The sequence below is a fragment of the Mytilus californianus genome, unplaced genomic scaffold, assembly GCF_021869535.1.
Source record: "Mytilus californianus isolate M0D057914Y unplaced genomic scaffold, xbMytCali1.0.p SCAF_3, whole genome shotgun sequence".
Lineage (NCBI taxonomy): Eukaryota > Metazoa > Mollusca > Bivalvia > Mytilida > Mytilidae > Mytilus > Mytilus californianus.
In genome coordinates this window covers 127,273,144-127,295,764 of record NW_026262679.1, presented here as the reverse complement: position 1 = coordinate 127,295,764, position 22,621 = coordinate 127,273,144, and the positions used below count along the sequence as shown (strand labels likewise).

At 31.3% G+C, this 22,621-nt stretch overlaps 1 protein-coding gene across 1 annotated transcript in view; it reads left to right on the top strand.

Annotated features, from left to right (window-relative positions):
- Window positions 1-4,656: 4,656 nt before the first annotated feature.
- Window positions 4,657-22,621, top strand: part of LOC127736148 (uncharacterized) — a 68,991-nt gene continuing 51,026 nt past the window's right edge. Inside the window, exons 1-8 of the mRNA XM_052246703.1 lie at window positions 4,657-4,686; window positions 5,009-5,098; window positions 5,514-5,616; window positions 8,160-8,290; window positions 10,110-10,215; window positions 11,115-11,263; window positions 11,669-11,804; window positions 12,935-13,071. Coding sequence (XP_052102663.1) covers window positions 5,044-5,098; window positions 5,514-5,616; window positions 8,160-8,290; window positions 10,110-10,215; window positions 11,115-11,263; window positions 11,669-11,804; window positions 12,935-13,071 — 817 coding nt within the window. The 5' untranslated portion in view covers window positions 4,657-4,686; window positions 5,009-5,043. The remainder of the gene's footprint in view (window positions 4,687-5,008; window positions 5,099-5,513; window positions 5,617-8,159; window positions 8,291-10,109; window positions 10,216-11,114; window positions 11,264-11,668; window positions 11,805-12,934; window positions 13,072-22,621) is intronic.

The following is a 22,621-nucleotide window of genomic DNA, read 5'->3' as shown; positions in this document are numbered from 1 at the left end:
TGTCAGGTCAGAAATATTGATGCCATACTATGAATAAGTGGGTTTATAGTCATTTTATAACAACCATTCGCTGCGGAGTATTAGATTGAATGGCGGACCAGTTAAACCACACAGTACGCCATAAAAGGTCCCGATACGACAAAAAGCCTGATTTATGAACAAAACAATTAACGAAAAATAAATATGGTATACAACAACAAACGACAACCACTGTGAAACAGAGGCGAAAGATACCAAAGGGACATTCAAACTCACACGTCAAAAATAAACTTACAACGCCATGGCAAAAAAAAAAAGACAAACATTAGTACAAAAAAGACAACATATAAAACTTTAACAACTGAACAACACGAACATCCGTGGGTGATCTCATGTGCTCCGGGAGGGTTAGATCCTGCTCCACATGTGGCACCCGTCGTGTTGCTAGTGTGTGATAAGTCTAGTTTGGTCAGGGAACAGGGGACGGGATTGTATTTACGACAATTTGAATATAATCGTCGGTATCTGTGAAACAGATATTCCATAACGGTCAACCAACACGTGATGGTGTCCGTAAAATTTACGAAGGGATGATTTCAACTTAATCACTTGGAACTCTTTGTTTAATAGCCTACTCGTGAGCAGCAACCCTTTATCAAGGAAATTATGATAGGAACTACCTGGAATGTCGTATCAACTGGGAGATATGTACTCCGTATGCAGGCGCTGCTTGGATGTTGCTATATAAAAATGGAAAGTTCACAATAGGGAAGCTAAAATCATCTCTTTTGTCGTAAAGTTTTGTTTTCAACCGACCCTCATTGTCAATTTCTGGATGTAAGTCAAGATATGAGGCAGACTTAACTGTATCTGTTGTATCCTTTATCTCAAGTTCGATGGGATAGATGAGTTCAACTCAGTCACCAAATTTAAAATTAATTAGTGAGAGAACATCAACTATATAGCGGAATATGTGACTCGGAAAAAATAATTGGCCAGATTAAACATGTTTGCGAACACCCAACCCTCCCTCAACCTTGGACAGTGGTGTAGCTTCACAATATAAGAACAAATTATATAAATCAACAGATCGATACAAAGTACAAAAACAACTAACAAAACACAAAAGACACACATTACTAATCTTAGAGTACTAGCAGTTACTGAAAGCTAGTCCAAAGCCAATAACAACTATGAAAAATCATGTATCTAATATACCAATCAGTACACATCCAACATCCTGAATGGATTTAGAGTAAAGAGTCAGAGAAAAACACGACATTGAGCAACGATAAATAGGTATAGACAGATATATGGTACCATGAATGATTACATGTGTATATCAATGACATTAAGTTGGGTTTTAATGCATCGATAATAAAATCAATATATTTTATGCCGATAAAACAACATTCACAGATCTATTGACAGTGTTCAATTAGTAACCTTTTAGAAAAACTTTATTTCACCGTGGAATTTCGAGAAAAGATTGCTTTCAAGCAATCTTACGACCTATATCAAACAAACAAACAGATGGAATTTCAACAACTATCCTCAAGCCTTGATATCTTTATGTGTGTGTTTATTTCACGATACGGAAAAGCAGTACAATATAAAGCTTGATGCACTATGGGAATTCGCACTTCGCCTTAAACTGTAGCTCGGATTTCGTATTCTATTGTTAAAATGCAAGAGTGGTTCATAATTTAAACTATTTCCGTCAGGTAAGTCCTAAAGCGATAACATTCCAAATAAATCAGGTAACCTTTATTAAACTTTGAATTACACTTCCTATAGGGAAACATAGTAAACTCAGTGACGCGTTGTCCTGAATCAAAACAATATACACACGATTTGTTTATGTATATAAGCGCCTGTGTATTTTTTTCTTGAACTTATTATATAATATCTTGTAGTGCATCCGAAACATCGACACATTTGCTGCTCTAGAGTCTTAGATTATTTTGGTTTTTTTTCAGACGTAGATATAACTTTGTCAAACCTTTCTTGGAATTATTGAAAAATTGTCTGGATTGGGACAAATGCATGCTTCATGACTAAAAGACAGTATCCAGAGCATTTTTTAAATGTCAAATTTTTCCAGTATTTCACTGATAACTGTACTAAGTTTTTTATATGCTGTTAATATTTAGAAAGTCTAAGGTTTAAGTTTTTTAGACATCAATATTTTGTAGTCACCAATAATTTTATAAACTTTAATTTAATGTTATGAAACGGGGTAGCTTATGATGAAGAATTGCATCTGAAGAAAAAGATTATTTATTTAATTCAACAGATACTAGTAAATGGACTAAGTTTTGACAGTCAACTTTACTGCTACATTTGACATTTGCAACTGTTTTGGTTCGAGCGGCACTGATGAGTCTTATGAAGACGAAACGCACGTGTTTTGCGTTCCAAAATTTTAGCCTGATATCTTTGATGATTTTTTTTACACTGACAGCAGCAAAGGTTGGAATAAAAAAAAAAACTCATCAAAGATGCCTCAATTTCATGTAAATGTCCATTCGTTTGATGTGTTTTGTCATTTGATTTTGCCATGTGATTAGGGACTTTCCGATTGAATTTTCCTCGGAGTTCAGTATTTTTGTGATTTTTCTTTTTTTGTAATGCATATAAAATAAGGAGATGTGGTATGATATTCAGTGAGTTTATCAAACCAAAGCGCATAAGAAATAGGTTTAAGCAGTTACAGGTGTTACTGTAACCGTACAATTACCAACAATGAGAAGAACTCGTACCGTGTAGAGAATTTCAGAGATCTTACAATTAAGTTTTGTTTTTGGGTTGAATCATTCTCTTCTATTGTCTTACAGATATGGAGAGGTGGTTAAAATGCTAATGAGACAACTATTATGACAGTGACCAAACAACAAGTCTTTAAGGTGTCATTTTTTTTCTTAATTAAGAACTCCTTTTTTCGTTCATAAATTACTTTCTACTTGGAAATAATTTTGCTTGGAGTTAAAGTTTCTAGAAAAAGTATTGTCATCGAAAGAGTTGACATGTTGCAATGAACATTTAACATTATGTTACTTGATAAAATTGAGAATGGAAATGGGGAAAAGGTCAAAGAGACAACAACTGGACCAAAGAGCAGACAACAGCGGAAGGCTACCAATGGATCTTCAATGCAGCGGAAAAATCTCGCACCTAAAGGTGGTCCTCAGCTGGTCCCTAATTAAAATATGTACTAGTTCAGTGGAAATGGACGTCACACTAAACATATAAATGAACTAAAATTAAAAAACATATAAGACTAACAAAGGCCAGAGGCTCCTGACTTTGGACAGTCGCAAAAATGCGACTTGATGTTCTTGCAATACACACAATACAGTGACTAATGATTAAAAGAGATATCTTGAGATTGACTGTATGTTACAATAGTTTACAAATAAAATTAATATAACATTATGTCACATAATCCATATAAAGTGTATTTTATAATTATGCCACAATATCTATTATCATCAACCATGCTAAAATATATGCTTGGTATATCAATATGTAATTTTACAGATACACACATATACTATGTGCAAGTTAATAATGTCAAAGTAACAGTAATACAAATTGCCCTTAAACATCAAAATGTACTGAGATTTAATACCAGCATTGTTGTTGGCATACTTTACCATGAGCTGTGTTGCATATACATGGCATATAAACAAGTATTCATCATATTCTTAAAGCTATTGAATCCAAGGATAGCAGGGAATTAACATCATGCATATATAAAATGATAGATAGACAACGTCATCTATGCACGATAAGTTCAACAGGAGTATTCTACATAGTTCTATGCTACCAAATCAAAAGTTTATATAAAAGAAAGGAGTCAAAGGTTTCCAATCATAGTTTAGTTACATACATTTTTATTTGTACCTTAGGTCGTTGAATATAGATATTTATACAAATAAGGAGATATGGTATGATTGCCAATTAAACAACTATCATCCATGCTTACTAGTAACAAACCACATTTGCAAAGTTGAATAAAATACAGTTGATACCTGGTATTTATTCCTAAAAAGAAAATGCCCAACTATATTAAACAGTATTTGACTGTAAACAGGGTGCAAACTGGACATAATGCACTAGTTCATAAACAAGTTAGAACAATCACCTTCATATAATGCTCAGAATATGACATTCATGAAACTTGTTCAATATCATTAGAGAACTCTAAATCTTAAACACTGGAAACCACCTCTCATAAGTACACTGTACTATGCAAGATAGTGATATAACTGGACTAAAATTATACACAACATGTAATTAACTGCCTTTATAGCGCTTTCGCGCTTTGATTTTTCAACTCATTACTCAACTCAAATAAACGTCGAAAACTGAGGAGTACTAGCAAGGGATTGTGAGTAAATCGTAAGAAGTCGTGAGTAATTTGCAACTCATAAGAAGCATCTCCACAATTCTCTTCACCCCACACCACCATCGCCTTCTTCTGTTACTACTAAGGATCCAAATGAGGATAATTGAAAGCCTGTTACTACCACTGAGGATCCAAATGAGGATGATTGAAAGTCTGTTACTACCACTGAGGATCCAAATGAGGATAATTGAAAGTATTAACATGAAGTAGTCATAGATAAAAATGATAAGTAAACGCAAGTATCTTGTTCCGGATCAAATATCAGTAACTGTCATACTTGACATTAGGCATATATGGTAAGTGAAAGATACCTTTAGTTTCAACAAATCTATGTACATGTAAATGCTTATCGAATGACAATTAAGACTATGTTTCGTATTAATATCTTCAAGTACGTAGTTGTCTTTATATAACGAGGGGTACACTGCATCTTTAGAGTTGTTTTCAGTTGTTCGATGATAATGGGGAAAGTGAGAAAATGAATTGGAGTTGCACAAATAGATTAACTCGATCATAATTTATTCTGGTTAAGATTGAAGTAGCTATAAATACAAAAGAGAAAGGGAAGATATCTGTAGTCCCTAAATGGTGCTCTCATTAAGTACTTTCCTATTTTAGATCTCTAATAACAGTCACAAGGTTTTGTTATAAAGATGTCCACTATGGAAGAGACAATTTCAGTTTTATTGGTATTGAATATTCTTACAGGTAAGGTTTTAAATCTACAGATAAGAATAGGGAAAATGTTTTGTTGACCGTTCAGCGTTTAAGCTTTAATTATTGTTGATGTGTAGAAATACTGGCTAAAAGTAAGAAACACTTAATTTGAAGAACGTCGTTATTAACCTTTTGGTGCATATTTATCAATATGACGCTTCTTAAACAGTTAGAATGAGAGAAATTTGAAAATTTGCCTGGCAGAAACAAGAATTTCATCAAATATTCATATAAAAAGAAGATGTCCATTTTATATATCCAATACATGCATTTAAATTTTTCACTTCTGTAGTCCCTATAATTATGATTAGATTAAGTAAAAGTTTAGTTTTATTAGATATCTATATCATTATTTTAAGAGATGTAAACTGAGTAAACGAAGAGTATATATTCTGATGTTTTACAGTGGTCCATGGAGTATGTAATAGAGATGCTATTTCCAACTGTATGCTGGCTCTTCAACCTTTGTCGAATTTGGAATCTTTACCAGATGCACATTCAGTTTGCAAGTAAGTAAATTGCTGAGCATTTCTTTCTTAAACAGTTTATCTATTCCAGTATTCCAGGAACTTTATGTGGATGTGTGTGTGTGTGTTAGATTTTTGTTTGATTGTTTTGTTTGTTGTTGTTATTTTGTTTGTTCGAGTTTTTTTGGTTTTTTTTGGGAGGGGCGGGGGGTGGGGGTATAGGGAAAACAAATAATGTTGTCCTGCAAAAAAACAATTAATTAATTCATTCATTAAATTACAGGTTTGTTTCAATTATAGTTGGCGTTCATTTCCATTGCGTTGCTATATGGTTATATTGTATCGTGGTACATTGTAATTGTAATTTCTGTAAAGAGCTTCATGTTGAAACTGATTATATACAAAACTGTATTGGACATGCATTACACAGTAGTAAATACAATTAGGTGCGTCTTTGACAATGAATTATAGAAACCTTTGAAAGACATATACTTTTTTTAATAACCTGCATTTTTACTTATTGTTAATTAAGTATTAGTTTGGAACCAATAAGTAGGTGTTCTGATTATCATATATGTCGATAGACCACGGGAGTTCGAGGTCGTTCCTCGTTGGTTCGATCTCTGACAGGATCAAACCAAACACATGCTAATTGGTATTTGCTGCTTCTCCACTAAATAAAGGCAACAGTAGTATACCGCTGTTCAAAAGTCATAAATCGATTGAGAGAAAACAAATCCGGGTTACAAACTAAAACCGAGGGAAACACATCAACAATAAGAGGAAAACAACAAAACAACAGAAACACTGAAGTGAACAAAAAGCAAACGACATTTCAACACTCACAGAAACGAACTATAAGATAACAACTGCCATTTTCCTGACTTGGAACAGGACATTTTAAGAAAAAAATGGTGGGTTAAACCTGGTTTTTTAGCTAGCTAAACCTCTCACTTGTATGACAGTCGCATAAAATTCTATTATATTGACAACGATGTGTGAACAAAACAAACAGACGTAATAGGTAAAAAATAGGAGTACAGCAGTCAACATTGTTGTATAATCTTAATCACTATAAAAACAAACAAATATGTCAGCAAAGGAAAACAAAAAGGCATATAGACAAAGCACATTAGCAAAAACGAAACACAAGAATACAATAATCCACCATAGCACAATAACGGGATATATAAGTACCGAGACACGTCAAATAGATGTTACCAAACATAGACTAAACAAATGTTCTTAAAGTGTTCATCGGGTGCTTTGAATGTCTATCCTATGGTTTTGATCATATTCTGTTTGTTACAAAAGTGTTACAGAGTTGTGGAATCGTCGACATGTTTAAAACTGAACGTATGTGGTTCACTCATTGGTGAAGGCCGCACTATGACATAAATATGCTAACTTCTAAACTAGTTAGACAGTTTTCTCATTTTCAACCATGCCACGTATTCAAATTTTTATACTAGGTATGCATAATTGATAACACACAGGCACGTCAGTTCTAATTGATGAACACTCCCGTCGACATTTGGGAACACACTCCATTAAAATAGCAAATAATGGTCGACTAGAAGTAGAATTATATGTACTGTTAGGGTAAAATGTCTTACCACGGAAACTAGCTTGTTAAAAATCCGGCTCAATGAGTCAGTCTTTTACAAAGAAGGACTCATCTTTTAAAAAATATAATGAACAAGTTTCCGTCCTGAATATGGATTGCCCTTGTCACTAGATGTTAAACAACCATCCTTTACGTATTTACGCTTGTTTGCAAATTTGTCATCCATAACTAAACATTACAATTTAGAATAATTGACGTCATAATCAAAAAGTGAGTGTTGCGTGGCGTCAGACGGGTTATCTGAGACAGAAATAGGGTTATGCAGTGACAAACTTCAGCTTATAACACTAAAAGGTGAATACGTCTATTGTATAACGTAATAAACTATATCAGAACTTTTACTAACATCCTGTAACGCACTCCTATCAGTCATTAAACTTTACTCGCTATCTAATTAAAATATAACTCTGATTTCGTTATACTCATATATATACGAGCATATGAATTTTAATTAGATTGCTTTACTCAGTGATAAATTTTGTTTATAAAACACCAAATCCAGTATTTTGATTGGTTGATTTCAGAGTCTGAGTACGATAATTGTACTCCAAAGATTTATGACTAATTTAAATGACGTTAAAGTCAGACAATCTTTTTAACAAGATAATACATGTACATGTGTTATATTTCATATTTTGTAAATCCATAACTCATAAATTTAAAAACAATTTTATATCTATACTTTTTTTATAAATTTTCTATTAACAAAATAGGAAAATTATAACAACATGCATGCATTCCTTTTAACGACTACCCAGTGAAATATAGGATCAAACGAAAAATATATTGCAATTCGGTGGAGAAAATTAGAAATTATAATGCTTTTCCGCGGATGTCATTTGAATTATGATATCTCAATTTTATGCTTACATTTCATTATTTCATTCCAAATTCAACGTTGTGATAGATAATTATATCTCGATTTATCATTTATTGGAATTTGTTTATATATTTGTAGACTTGTTTCAACATTCAACACCTGCATAGCTCCACACAAAGCTGCCTGTGAAGGTGATGACATTATGTTTGGTGTAAATTCCATAGAGACATCAGTATTTTCACTTTGTGGGAAAAACAAAGCAGAAGATGGTAAATATCTCAGAGTATACGCCATAGATATCAGAATTGGGTGCCAAAGCGTAATCCTACTGGTATTAGGATACAATACACTACAGCTAGTTGATTTTGTGTTCCAACCAACAGACTTTGCCTTTCACCAACCATTAAAAAAAAATCTTTCTCAACGCAAAGTCAAACAAGGAAAAAGTTTGTGCACTGGGTTTACGTTTGATGTTTGTGTATCCCAACACCCTTCCCATGGTTTACGTTTGATGTTTGTGTATCCCAACACCCTTCCCATGGTTTACGTTTGATGTTTGTGTATCCCAACACCCTTCCCATGGTTTACGTTTGATGTTTGTGTATCCCAACACCCTTCCCATGGTTCACGTTTGATGTTTGTGTATCCCAACAACCTTCCCATGGTTTAGGTTTGATGTTTGTGTATCCCAACACCCTTCCCATGGTTTACGTTTGATGTCTGTGTATCCCAACACCCTTCCCATGGTTCACGTTTGATGTTTGTGTATCCCAACACCCTTCCCATGGTTCACGTTTGATGTTTGTGTATCCTAACACCCTTCCCATGGTTTACGTTTGATGTTTGTGTATCCCAACACCCTTCCCATGGTTTACGTTTGATGTTTGTGTATCCCAACACCCTTCCCATGGTTTACGTTTGATGTTTGTGTATCCCAACACCCTTCCCATCATCCCTTATATAAAAAAAAACATAAATACCGCACAGATCTATGATTTGTGAATATGATACTTTATACACGAATGGAAAGCAGGGTCATAATGCTGTAACAGTAAAATTCATGAAATCGCGTCAGAAATAAATCGCTACACCGAAACGAAATAATGTTATTTGTCGAACATTTGTTAGGCCGTTGATAACGAACCAAAAGGTTTTGGTGTACGCTTTTGAAATATTACCCAGAATGCCTTTATTTCTGAAAAATAAAGGCAACAGTAGTATACCGCTGTTCAAAATTCATAAATCGATTGAGAAAAAAGCAAATCCGGGTTACAAACTAAAACTGAGGGAAACACATTAAATATAAGAGGAGAACTACGACACAACAGAAACACAACATTAAAATGTAACACACACAGAAACGAACTATAATATAACAATGGCAATTTTCCTGACTTGGTACAGGAAACATTGAATTGAACTAAAAAATACCCATTTTTTTACTAAACGTTATTTGAATGAATCTACGTCGTATGTCCAAAACCTTCTCGATATTCCTTCAGATCATTCGAAACAAGTCGGAACTATCTTTTGGATCGGATTAATCTACGTTTTAGTAGTTGGAACAGAATCAATAAATCCTGAGACCTAATATATATGTTATATTTTGGGTCACAGATTTCAACAATTTTCTCATTTTAACATTGTGATTCTCTTTATTATACAAAGGAAGATATTCCATTTGTTATTTAAAAGTTTTATAGACAATATATATCAACACATATTTAATTCTATGTGTTTTCCAGGGTCAGGGCAATAATTTGCTTTTTGTAGATTCTTTATCAAATCAGAGATATCTAATTGTCGTTCATGCAGGGCTTTTCTATTTTATTATAAGTATAAACAAAAGTCACGTTGGTGATGTTAAATGCTTCAATTATTTATGTCTTTAACTATTAGAGAAGAGCAAAAATTTGAAGAAAAAAAAAACTGCCAGCAAAATAAGTGACCTTGAATGAAAACGTGAACTCAAAAACCGAGCTTCCCACCGTCCAACCCTTACACTCAAAAAATTAATAAATTGCGAAAATACCTGTCTTTGATGATAAGGTCATATCGAAATAACTCTTTATTCTATCTATTTCAAAGATTGTAGCATAGAAAAGATCATGGAATGTTACCAACTTTTTGTGGGGCAAAACCTGAATTCTTTGGAGCATTATCCAACTGAACACCAACTTGAGAAAATATGTTCGTAAGTATAAGTAATAAGACATGACAAGTTTGAATTAATCTTTCTAACTGTTTGTTCTCTTAGTGTAATACAATATAAACAATCAATATTCTAGATGGGTAATGCTTAGATATGTCATAGTACTTTTGATAACATTTGTGGCTACATGTATATATTATATATGTTTGGATGGGCAACAGAAATAGAATTAGAAAAAAAATAAAGCTTGAAAAGTAAATATATATTGGTATTATATAATAGATAAACATATAAGTATCTTAACGTTATGTCTATATAGGTTATACACATAAAGTATGTTCAATGTTCTATAATTCTATATATTGCGGGTCTGACAATAAACATCTTCGACGTGATAGGTTTATGGGACAACCATTTGATCTTTTGGTGGGGGAGGAGGATTTTGAAAATGAATATCCTGGCCTGGTAAGAGCTAGTGAGAGCTGGTGAGAGCTGGTGAGAGCTGAAAATAAATAAATTTGTTCAAGACAGGATGCAAATGAATATTCTGCAACACAAAATGCAGGAAGTAATTGTGCACAAAAGGGAAAATTAAAAAGCAAGCATGCGTAGCAACAGATGAAAATTAATAGTCAATCCGAAAAAAAAAATCTCCAGAGTCGTAATTTCAAGCTTCGTACGCTCTATAAACAAAAGACGGTTTTTTTAAGCTTTGAAGTCTATATAAACAAAAGTCGTTATTATCGAGCTTCGTTGGCTCTTTAAACAAAAGTCGTTTTTTTTCAAGTTTCATAGGTTCTCTAAACAAGCTTTGTTGGCTCTAAAAACAAGCTTCGTATTCTCTATAAACAAACATTGTTTTTTAATACTGTATTTTTTGGGTTTTTTTTTGTTAAGCAGTGATTGTTGCAAAAAGGACTTTTAAATATGAATATTTATAGATTGATGGACGTCTTTCATGAATGTACAGGGCCTGTCATGAAATGTGTCAATATCACGAAAGAAATTCCTCAATTTGACCGATACAGAAAGGGTTTGAAAACTATAAAAGACATCTCCAACTTTGTATGTGGTGATCACTTCCGAACAGGTAATATCAGTTTCCTTATACATACATTAAAATATGACAGTGGGAAATCTTTAATATTTTACCATAATTATTTATCAAAGAAATTTTAGTCGCTACGTGCTACAGAAAATATTTATTACTCTTGATTTCAAATCTATGATATAATTATATGTGAGTTTGTTTATACCGAACCGTTTCATATTCTGACTGCCCTATAATTGCTTATATCCACGTCATTTGTACTGTGGTGGAAAGTTGTCTCAATTGGCAATAATACCACATCTTCTAATTTTTATATTCACAATGTTAGGTGATATACCAGTTTAAAGGAGTTGAAAGCAACATTAAATGCAAGATATATAAACGGAAATAATTGGAGGGTTGATCATGCGTTTTGACTAAATAAACTATAGTTATTGTTTAAAGGATATATAAAGTTTGGGAAGGAATGTTTTGAATCCGAGAGATACCTTAACGCTGCAAAAAACTGTGAAAATCAGCATGTCGAAGAAAAATCAACATTTGAAACAGAAACACCTCTACCAGTTAATGCAATATGCAAGTAAGTATTCCGAAATATTAGCGACCTCTCAAATATTGTTTATATAAGAAACAAATGGTAAATAAGACACTACAGGAGCAATCAAAATCATAAGTCGAGGAAAGAACACCACGCTGAAAAGAAATACGACGAATAGACAAACAGCAATCTACAAAATACTATACAGAAAACTATCTAAATTATAGTAAATATTAGACAACACAAACCCTACTAATACCCTTGGTAATCTCAGGTGCTCTGAAAGATTAAACTAAATATTAGACAACACAAACCCTACTAATACCCTTGGTAATCTCAGGTGCTCTGAAAGATTAAACTATATATTAGACAACACAAACCCTACTAATACCCTTAGTAATCTCAGGTGCTCTGAAAGATTAAACTAAATATTAGACAACACAAACCCTACTAATACCCTTGGTAATCTCAGGTGCTCTGAAAGATTAAACTATATATAAGACAACACAAACCCTAATAATACCCGTGGTAATCTCAGGTGCTCTGGAAGAGTAAACTCAATATTACACAACACAAACCTTACTAATACCCTTGGTAATCTCAGGTGCTCTGGAAGAGTAAGCAGTTTTAGCTTTATTAGTGGCATTCTTCGTGCTATTAATGACAAGGAAAAATCATGATGAGCCGCTTTCGGTGATTTCATAAACGGGAAAAGGAAGACGGGATTGTGGCTACGATTGATCGATTAATTATTTAGTGTTTAACGCCACTTTCAGCACTATTGGAAATTTGGTAGTGGTCAGTTTTTATTGGTAGAGGAAGCCGGAGTGCCCGGAGAGAAACATCGACCTTCCACAGGAAAACCGGCAATCCAAATCATTTCATATCAAATATCAACACACCTGCCACATGCGGGATTCGAACTCATAACCTCAGTTTAGACAGGCTAGTGGAACAGTAGATGAATTGCTTACTCCATAGGTCACAGAAGCTTCTTTGTGGCTATGGTAAGTTGAACATAACAGTGGTCTTGATACATCTTGATATTATCAACCAAATTATGATGGCGTCCGTAAAACTTTCGAAGGGATGTCATCAACTTTACAACTAAATAGAAACTAGTGTTGGAGTCGTCGTTTATTAAAATAACTGGATTTGTTTTTATTTTATAGAAAGATACATGGTATGTTCGATTGTGTTGGTAATGTTATTCAACGTTTGTGCTCCCAGGATGCATTCGAGTTTTTTGATTGGACAAAAATCCGGTATATCGATATAATTTCCAGATCAATCAACTGCTCTATCATAGGTATGTAGCATGCTAGCTTGTTCGTCATAATAATAAGAGGCTTTTAGATGTCATCTATTTTATCTCTGTACTGATGTTAGAACAATTACTATGCTTTTATATTTCCTCTTTTGTTTTGAAAGGGGTGGGGTAATTGTTTAAGCGTAACAACAGTAAAACATTTAGCAGGATCGCAAGATTCACGCTCGATTACGTACATGTATACCTTAGGTCATGTCACAGATGACATTTTTCGGTATGTTAAACTTGAACTGAAAGTAAAAAAATGCCTTTCTTTCTAATTACTTAATGAATTCTTTCAAAATAGGTGAACCGTTTGTATAAAAAGCACATAGAATTGGAGAAAAACGTTGTTTAATAGTCGTAAAAATCATAAAATCTCTAAAGCCAATGCATAGATTTTTCTTGAAAATTGATATATTGTTGATTCCTAAATTTCAGTTTGATTGCTATAAAATAATCATATAGGATCATCATCTTCGTTATTGAAGTACATGTATCAACAAATCTGTAACCTATAATGTAGTGAAAAACGTCAAAGAGCAACGCAGTGGCTCACAACGCAATGACATTACGCTTATTTCAACGCTTTGTTGTATTCTTGTCACTTAGAACACCTCTTTGACTGATGTATACCGACAAAAAAACCAAAGTTGGTGACCCTATTATCATTTAACATTATTATAACGGAAATTTATGTATAAACGACATGTCAATTTTTAACAAAAATCTATGCATTTGTAATTGCAGATCGGGGAAGGTGCTAGGTGTACACCACCCCTGGTATACCTCTTGGTGACTACTGTTATATCAAATATTATTCTAAGGTCTCTGTTTTTTTCTCTCGATCATTATTATTATTATATTTTATAAATATTGAATAATTCTTACAAAGCCAAGCAATAACAGCTACCAGTTTACATATTTGGTCGGTTACATACATTTAGTCATTGTGTAATTTTGGACGACTCTTGGTCGTTGCGCTGAATGCCTACCGTTAAAACTTTATACCTCCCTAATTTGATAACATAGAGCCACCTATTTTATTTCGTATACGAACACAAAATCCAGTAGAAGATTAATTTTTAAGTATACGGCAGTTACAGCAAACTTCAGTATCGAAAATAATGAAGCTATGAAGCATCGAATTTTAGATATGACCCCTATTGCCATGTGATGACAGGGAACCTCAATATCGTTCAAGGCCGAGAGGTTGAAAATATTCTGAAAAAGAACCAACATATATATCGTCCTCCGTTGAAGGAGTGCGGTCAGGTCACGGGGTCTCAAAATAGGATTTTAGGTACAAAGGTACAGCTGGGATTTCAAAAACACACCCATTCATATTGAAGTCTTGTGAAAATTACGACCCATAGATATATTTCATGGTAAAATCATAGCCCATTCATATTTTTTTCTCAGTTGGCACATATACAGCTACTAGCAAAGTGGTTTGTGTTCGTATCGACCGACAAAGCAGTCAACAACGTGGCGGTGATATTACGTAAATACTACACGAAAATTCTTAAAAAATAAATAGATTATAAATTCTTCTACATTCAGGTTCGTGTGCTTCTCAGGGACATACACACTTAGTATTACACAATCATATCATTACCACATCTCAGCTTAAGGCCTTCTTTGAACATTTAAATGTCCATACAATTTATTGGCTACATAAGATAGACACGCAAAGAAACGTCAAATATAGTTGCATAACGGCTTCTTGTAAGTGTTCTTAAACTTATCTTTAAGTTCTTTAAACTAGTTTCCTTACTATTTACCAAAACATTTTGTAATCAAGCAAATACAAATAATTGAATTAATTATATCTTTTCCTAGTGTTAGTTTCCCTTTTGTGGGCGGTGATAGTCCTTTGGCACCGTTTTACGGTGTTTATATATCTGAACTCGTTCGCTATGCCCGTGTCTGTAGTGACGTTTTGGATTTCAATGAGCGTACTCCATGTTTTACTGGCAAAAAATAAGTCAGGTATTTCGTTACCACAAATTATTTAACACCTTTACTAAATTCTTCCATAGATACAAAGATTTGGTGTGTAAGTTTGGCTGTGTCTGTATAAAACTTATTTCACACGAGATAGCACATCCTTATTTTTACGGTGATGTTATTTACCGAGACCGAAAATTTAGATACGACCCGGGTAACGTTATTGATCCTGTTAATAAACTTATTCTAAAAGGTTATCAATTCAACACTGTAATGAGATCTGTGAATATTGTTTTTATTGGTATAAATATTGATTTTGTTATCAGTATATTAAAACCATTCTGAACATTATTGTTATGCACATATGTATATTAACGGTTCTACAATCTGTCGATACCTATATTTTGGCATTGCACAAGGTCATGTTTATTTGAGTGCTAATGACATCTTTACACAAAATCCATTGGATGCTGGATGTGTACTGCTTGACATTTTAGTCTTAGATACATGATTTGTTTATTCGTTATTATTGGTTTTGAACTAGTTGTCAGTAACTGCGAGTACTCTAAGATCTGTTCTTTGTGTTTTTCTTTTTGAGGGATGTATAAATTCCCTGCCACGTCAGGTCTGTGTTTTTGTTAGTTGTTTTCTGCTTTTTATCAATGTGATGAGTTAAGCCATTTTCAACTGATTTTTATTGTTTGTTCTTATGTTGTACTGTTACATTACTGTCCCAGGTAAGGGGAAGGGTTTGGCACCAGCAAACATGTTTAACCCTTCACATTCAATTTGTGTCTCTCCCAAGTCAGGAGCCTGTAATTGAGTAGTTTTTTGCTGTTTCTCATATTTGTTTTTCGTTTATTGTTTTACATAGTTTGTTACACAAGTGCCCCAGTTTAGCGGAGGGTTTGTGTCTTCAAACATATTTAACCCCGTCACATTCTGTATGTGTCTTTCCAAAGTCAGGAGCCTGTAGTTCTGTGGTTGTCGTTGGTTCGTGACTGTCATATTTGCTTTTCGTAAATTGTTTTGCTTACAACTACATTCGTTGGAGTCTGGTGGAGAATTGCGTCATTGGCAATCATACACAATATCACACACCTATATCCCCCTCCAAAAAAAAAAAATTGACCCCCAAAAAATTACCCTCATTTCAAGTAAAAGAGCCCTAAATTTTCATAAAAAAAAAAGCAAAAAAAAACGCAAAAACACCAAAATTTTCTTACTCCCCAAAAAAATTTTTTTTTTACTTTGGAAAAAACGTTATTAAAAACACCCAAAAAACAACAAAAAAATTCCAAAAAAAAAATAAATAAAAAAACCGGGAGAACAGGCGAAGAAAGAATTCTGTGGGATTTAAGAGAAAAAATAATTTCCCCAGTGCGCCCCAACCTTGATTTTTAATTAATTTTATCAATATAGTCTAGTAATAAAACGGATCAATACGACTACAACTTCAATTGCTTTTTACATTTGTGAAGTGTTATAGACTAAATCGATCATTGGAAATATTTACATGGTTGTCAAGAGTGTGTTTACATGTTGCCTGGGTGATGTAAACATATAGCAGACGTTTATTGACAGTGGAGAGATTGGAGTATTTCACAAGAAAATCATCTGTAGGTGTTTATTCATTCTATTATTTTGTGTTGTGAATAGATTCCGTTGTAACATTTTATTGGAATTTCGTCAATTTGATCATATACTCAAAAAATGATTGCTACACAAAATTACACATGGACGGATGAACAAAAAGCAACTATTTTAGAACATCAGGCTTTTCATATGAATATGACTAATTTTTTAAATAATGTTGTGATAGAAGGACCAACCAAGACGTTTCCGAGGAAACCAAAGAGTAATTTAAAGCAAGTAATCATGACAAAGAAAACAAAAGGAGTACAAAAACGAAGTCATGAACAACTTCATGCATATTTAGTTGAAAACTTTATAGAAACAAAGAAGACGATAGACAGAGATGTGTTTCTGTTTAAACTTGAGGACATTACCACTGAAGAACAAGCGCTTGAAAAATTAAAAGACGGGTTTAAGCATCTTAAACGTCAAAATGCTCAGACTCTCTTCTTTTTTATTCAATATGGAATGTTGCTCAATGGTGTTTACAAGAAATTTTTCGAACTACGTATGCAAGGGATTATCACTATTACATGGGGTAAGTGGCTTCTTGAAAACATTGGGATTCATCCTTCCTATGCTCGAAGGTTGCGGGAATGTGCAAAATCGTTGGGAGGATACTATAAACTTTATAAAGTTGGACTTTCTTTCACCGAGATCTTCAAGCTTAAGAAAGAACTTGTAGCTTTGTTTAACAGCAGCCCAGAAATGAACACATTTTGGCAAGAAAATCCTGATATGTATTCCACACGAGAAATGGAATCATCTCAAGAAGTCATGACTGCCGACGCTGTAAGAGGATACGCCATTTAAATTATGTATAGTACAATATTTGTTCTTGTTTGTCATGTACAATCCCACTTTACTACCGTAATTCATAACATGGTAACGGTGACACTACAGTAGCGCCGTTGCTAAGGATTTTGTGTTGACTATTAACTGATAATGGATTCTGTATTTCTACATACCTGAGTGACTGTTATATGTACATGGATGATAATGTGTAATTTTGCAAATACTTTTACAAATGAATGTTATAATAAAGATTTAAAACTTAGTCATTTGTAATTCTTGTTCATAGAAAGCACCTGTTATTTCTTCGCCTTTTAAATCAATTATTTTATAAGTAAAAGGAATTGTATTTAAAACTTTTTCAATTACAAATATTTCTTTAGTCCAACGAGTAGTATAACCCTTTTCAAATTTACCCTTTTTTTTTGTTATTCTTACTCTAGCACCTACTTCGAATTTAGGTTTTTTAATTTTCTCTTCCTTTTCTGGATATAAATTTTTATACACTGTTAATTCATTTTTTAATTTACTTGCTTGAACAGGTGTCATTTTAATTGAAGAATGTACTGTATTATTATAATTTTTAACTAATTTATCTAATATATCATAATATTTTAAAGTTTCATTAGCAGTAAAGTATTTATACATATGTTGTTTCATTGTTCCTATCCATCGTTCCACTACACTGGATTTTTCTTCATTCTCAGTTGAATATAACTTTATGTTATTATCTTTTAACAATTCTTTTACTTGTCGATTATAAAATTCGGATCCTTTATCTGACCAAATATATATTGGTTTTCTTTCTTTAAATAATGTTTTAAATGCTTCACTCACTGCTACTCCTGTTTTATTTTTCAATGGAATCAACCAACCATATTTACTAAAAACATCTATAACTGCTAATAAATATTTATAGTGTTTATTTTGTTTTGAATATTGTTGTATATCTATCAAATCAACTGCCCATGTTTGATCTATTGAATTAACATAAACACGTCTTTTAGGAAAAGATTTTATAACTCTATGATGTAATTCATCTGCTAATTTATTTGTTAGATTTGTTTTAGACATTTTTAAGTAACTAAAATGTTTTCTTAAAAAATGGAGGCAAAAAAGGATAAAATTTTATCCAAGCGAGGAGATTCATATAAACTTGTTTTGACAAAAGAATATAAACATAAAGCAAGTATTTATGTATTTAATTATAAAATTAGTCTAAAGGATGAAAAACAAGAAACATTTACAAATGCTTTTGACCACATGGTAGACTATTCCATAAAAGATTACCCTAATGGAAGAATTAAAATAGTACCTATTCATGAAATCATAATTACTAAACATAAAAGCTGGCCTATAAGAACATATAATACAGTTAAAAAGTTATTCATGGATCAAATGGAAAGATTATTAAATAGTGCTGAAGAATTAAATTTAGAAGAAGTTATTTTTGAAGTTACTATTATACCCAATAAAAGAGGAAAAGGTAAAGCTTTAAAAATATTAGATGTCATAAATAAAAGAAGTATTATCAAAATAAAAAATGATGATACAATATGTTTATCAAGGGCAATTGTAACTTTTTTGGCTTCAAATAAGTTATTAAAAGATTTTACAGATTCTCAATTAAAACACATTAAAGAGGGTAGACCATTACAAAAAAGATTAGCTGAAGATTTGCATGAACAATCAGGAGTAGAAATAAAAGAAGAAGGAAATGATTTTGAAGATTTAAAAGTTTTTGAAAATTATCTTAATATTAGGATAATTGTTTTTACATCAAATAGTGCAGAATATATTTTATATAGTGGCAATGAAGAATATAATAAACAAATATATTTATATTATCATTATGAACACTTTGACACTATAACAAATATAACAGGATTTTTAGCTAAACGTAGGTTTTGTAAAGTATGTTTAATTGGTTATACTGAACAACATACATGCAAAGATAATACAGTAACAACTATCAGAAAACAACATATTTGTGATAAATGTAACAAAACATATACAGGTAAAAATCACAAATGTGGTGAAAAAATATGTTTAATATGTTATGAAAAATACACGGAAAGTAATGAAGAACACTTATGTTATATGAAACCATCAGTACCAAAACAAGTAAAAAATAATAAATATATATATTTTGATTTTGAAGCAAATCAAGAAACAGGAATACATATAATGAATTTTTGTATAGCTTACGATTTAGAAAATATTTATTGTTTTAAAAATAACTATGTAAAAGTATTTAAATGTGATTTCAATATTGATAATTTAAACTTGTTAGAATTAGACATAGATGATTGTTTTAGTGATGTAGAAAAAATTAAATATGAAACAAATTCTGTAATAGACAACTTTTGTAAATATTTCATAAGAGATAAATTTAAAGACTACACTTTTATTTCACATTATGGAAAAGGTTATGATATGCAACCGATTTTAGGATACATTGTAAAAAATAAAATTGAACATAACATAATTTCTTCTGGACTAAAATTAACAGCTATATTTATTAAAGGAATAAATTTAAGATTCATAGATTCTATAAATTTTACATTATGTGGATTAGCTGCTTTCCCAAAAACATTTGGATTTGTGGGTAACAAAGGTTATTTTCCACATTATTTTAATACAACAGAAAACCAAAAATATAAGGGAATTTATCCTGATAAAGAATATTTTGGTTATAATACTATGACAATTAAAAATAAAGAATTATTTGATGAATGGTATAATAAAGTTAAAGAAAAAGAATTTAAATTCTATAAAGAAATATTTTATTATTGTCTATTGGATGTTTTAATTCTTGCCAAAGGTTGTACCTTATATAGAAAATTATTTTTAAATATAACCAATAATTGTATCGATCCATTTCAATATATTACAATTGCTCAATGTTGTACAAAAATATTTAAAACATTAATGTTGACAAATGAAACAATTGGAATTCACAAAAAGATGACAATTAAAGAAGTACATTCACAAAAATCAATACAATGGTTAGAGTATATTTCTTTAGAATATAATATAATGATTCAACATGCTAAAAGGGGAGGTGAAAAGAAATTATTCATTAATAATAAATGTTATAAAGTCGATGGTTATTATTATGATAGAGAAAATAAAATGCGTAATGTTTATGAATTTTTTGGATGTTATTGGCATGGATGTACAAAATGTTATAGTCCTGAAGAAATATGTAAAAAAGATAGAAATAAAAAAACTATGAAAGAGTTATATGACCAAACTGAAGAAAGACTTAAAACTATTGAAGATTATCTAAAACCAAATGTAAAAATTCATACAATATGGGAATGTGAGTTTGATCAACAAAAATATCCTGAAGTTGATCCACATTTAAAACCTATTGATAAAAGAGATGCATTTTATGGAGGAAGAACAGAAACTATTCAATTATACAATAATCTTTCTGATTTAAAAGGTAGATATGTAGATTTTTGTTCTCTGTATCCATCAGTAAATAAATATTGTAAATATCCTATAGGGCATCCTATTACATCTACAGATATTTCTGTAGATGATTATATAAAAAATAATTATTTCGGAATAATGAAATGTAAAATATTACCACCTAAAGGATTGTATCACCCTGTTTTACCTTATAAACAATTAACTAGTGATAATACACATAAATTACTTTTTGGATTATGTAGAACATGTATGAATAAAATATCTTTTAAATGTAAACACATAGATTATCCTACTTTAAATAAACATGATAAAATACATGAAATAAAAAGATGTAAAGAATGTAAAAATATTAAAAATGAAAAATGTATACATTCTGATGAGGAAAGAGTTATAGTAGGTACATGGTCTACAATAGAAATAGATAAAGCAATAGAAAAAGGTTATGAATTACAAAAAATATATGAACTAGAACATTTTGAAAAAACATCTACAGATATATTTAAACTTTATGTAGATACGTTTATGAAATATAAACAAGAAGCTTCAGGATGTAAATGTGATCCTAAATATTGTAAAAATGATTGTAAAAACGATAAAGAATGTAAAACAAAAATACAATACATTATAGATAATACTGCTTATGATCTAGATATTGACAAAGTTAAGTACAATTCAGGATTAAGATTTATAGCTAAAATATGTTTAAATAATTTATGGGGACATTTTGGTATGAGAGATAATTTTACACAAAAAGAATATTGTTTTACTTTAGAACATATAACTAAAATAGTATTTAATGAAAAATATAAAGATATAAGTACTATGATATTAGATGAAGATATTGTTTTAACAGAATATAAAAATAAAGAAGAATACTCTAAACCTAATCCAAGTGTAAATGTTTATATAGCTTTGTTTACAACAGCACATGCTAGATTAAAATTATACGAACTATTGGATATTCTTCAAGAAAGAGTTTTATACATGGATACAGATTCTTGTATTTATAATGATGATGGTTCTGAAGCTTGTAAAAAAATAGAAAGTATGATGGGAAATAAATTAGGAGATTTAACAGATGAAATTGTTTCAAAACATAACGCTAATCATATAAAACAATTTATATCTGCGGGTCCAAAAGATTATTCTATGAAACTAGATACAGAAAAACTAGTTAGCTGTTGTAAAGGTTTTAGATTAAATGCTGAAGTAGAAAAAAAGATTACATTAGATAAAAAAATAAAAATAGTTACTGATGAAAATGAAAAATATGAAACTGTAAAATATGACAACATAAAAATAGGAAAAGATCATCAACTTAAAACAGTTAAACAAGTTAAAGCTTATGATTATATGTTTGATAAAAGAATGGTATGTTATGAAAATGAAAATCTAATTAGAAGTTTTCCTTATGGATATTAAAAAATATATAATTTAAATTTTTATTTTAAAAAATAGAAGACTAAAAAATGATTGAAGCTTATACTGAGAAAGATGATCCACATGCTAAAGTTATATTAGGTAAAATAAAATTATCAAATTATCAGATATGTTGTTTAAGAGATGATGGAGAATGTCCTTTAACTTCAAAACAAATGGAAGTAATGGATAAGTTTGAAGGTAAAAAGTTATCTAAGTTTCCTCCTGGTTGGGATGCTTTTATTAGACCAGATAAAGTTTATGAATATGTTTTTGAAAAACCATGTCCTGAAATTTAATTTTTTATTTTATT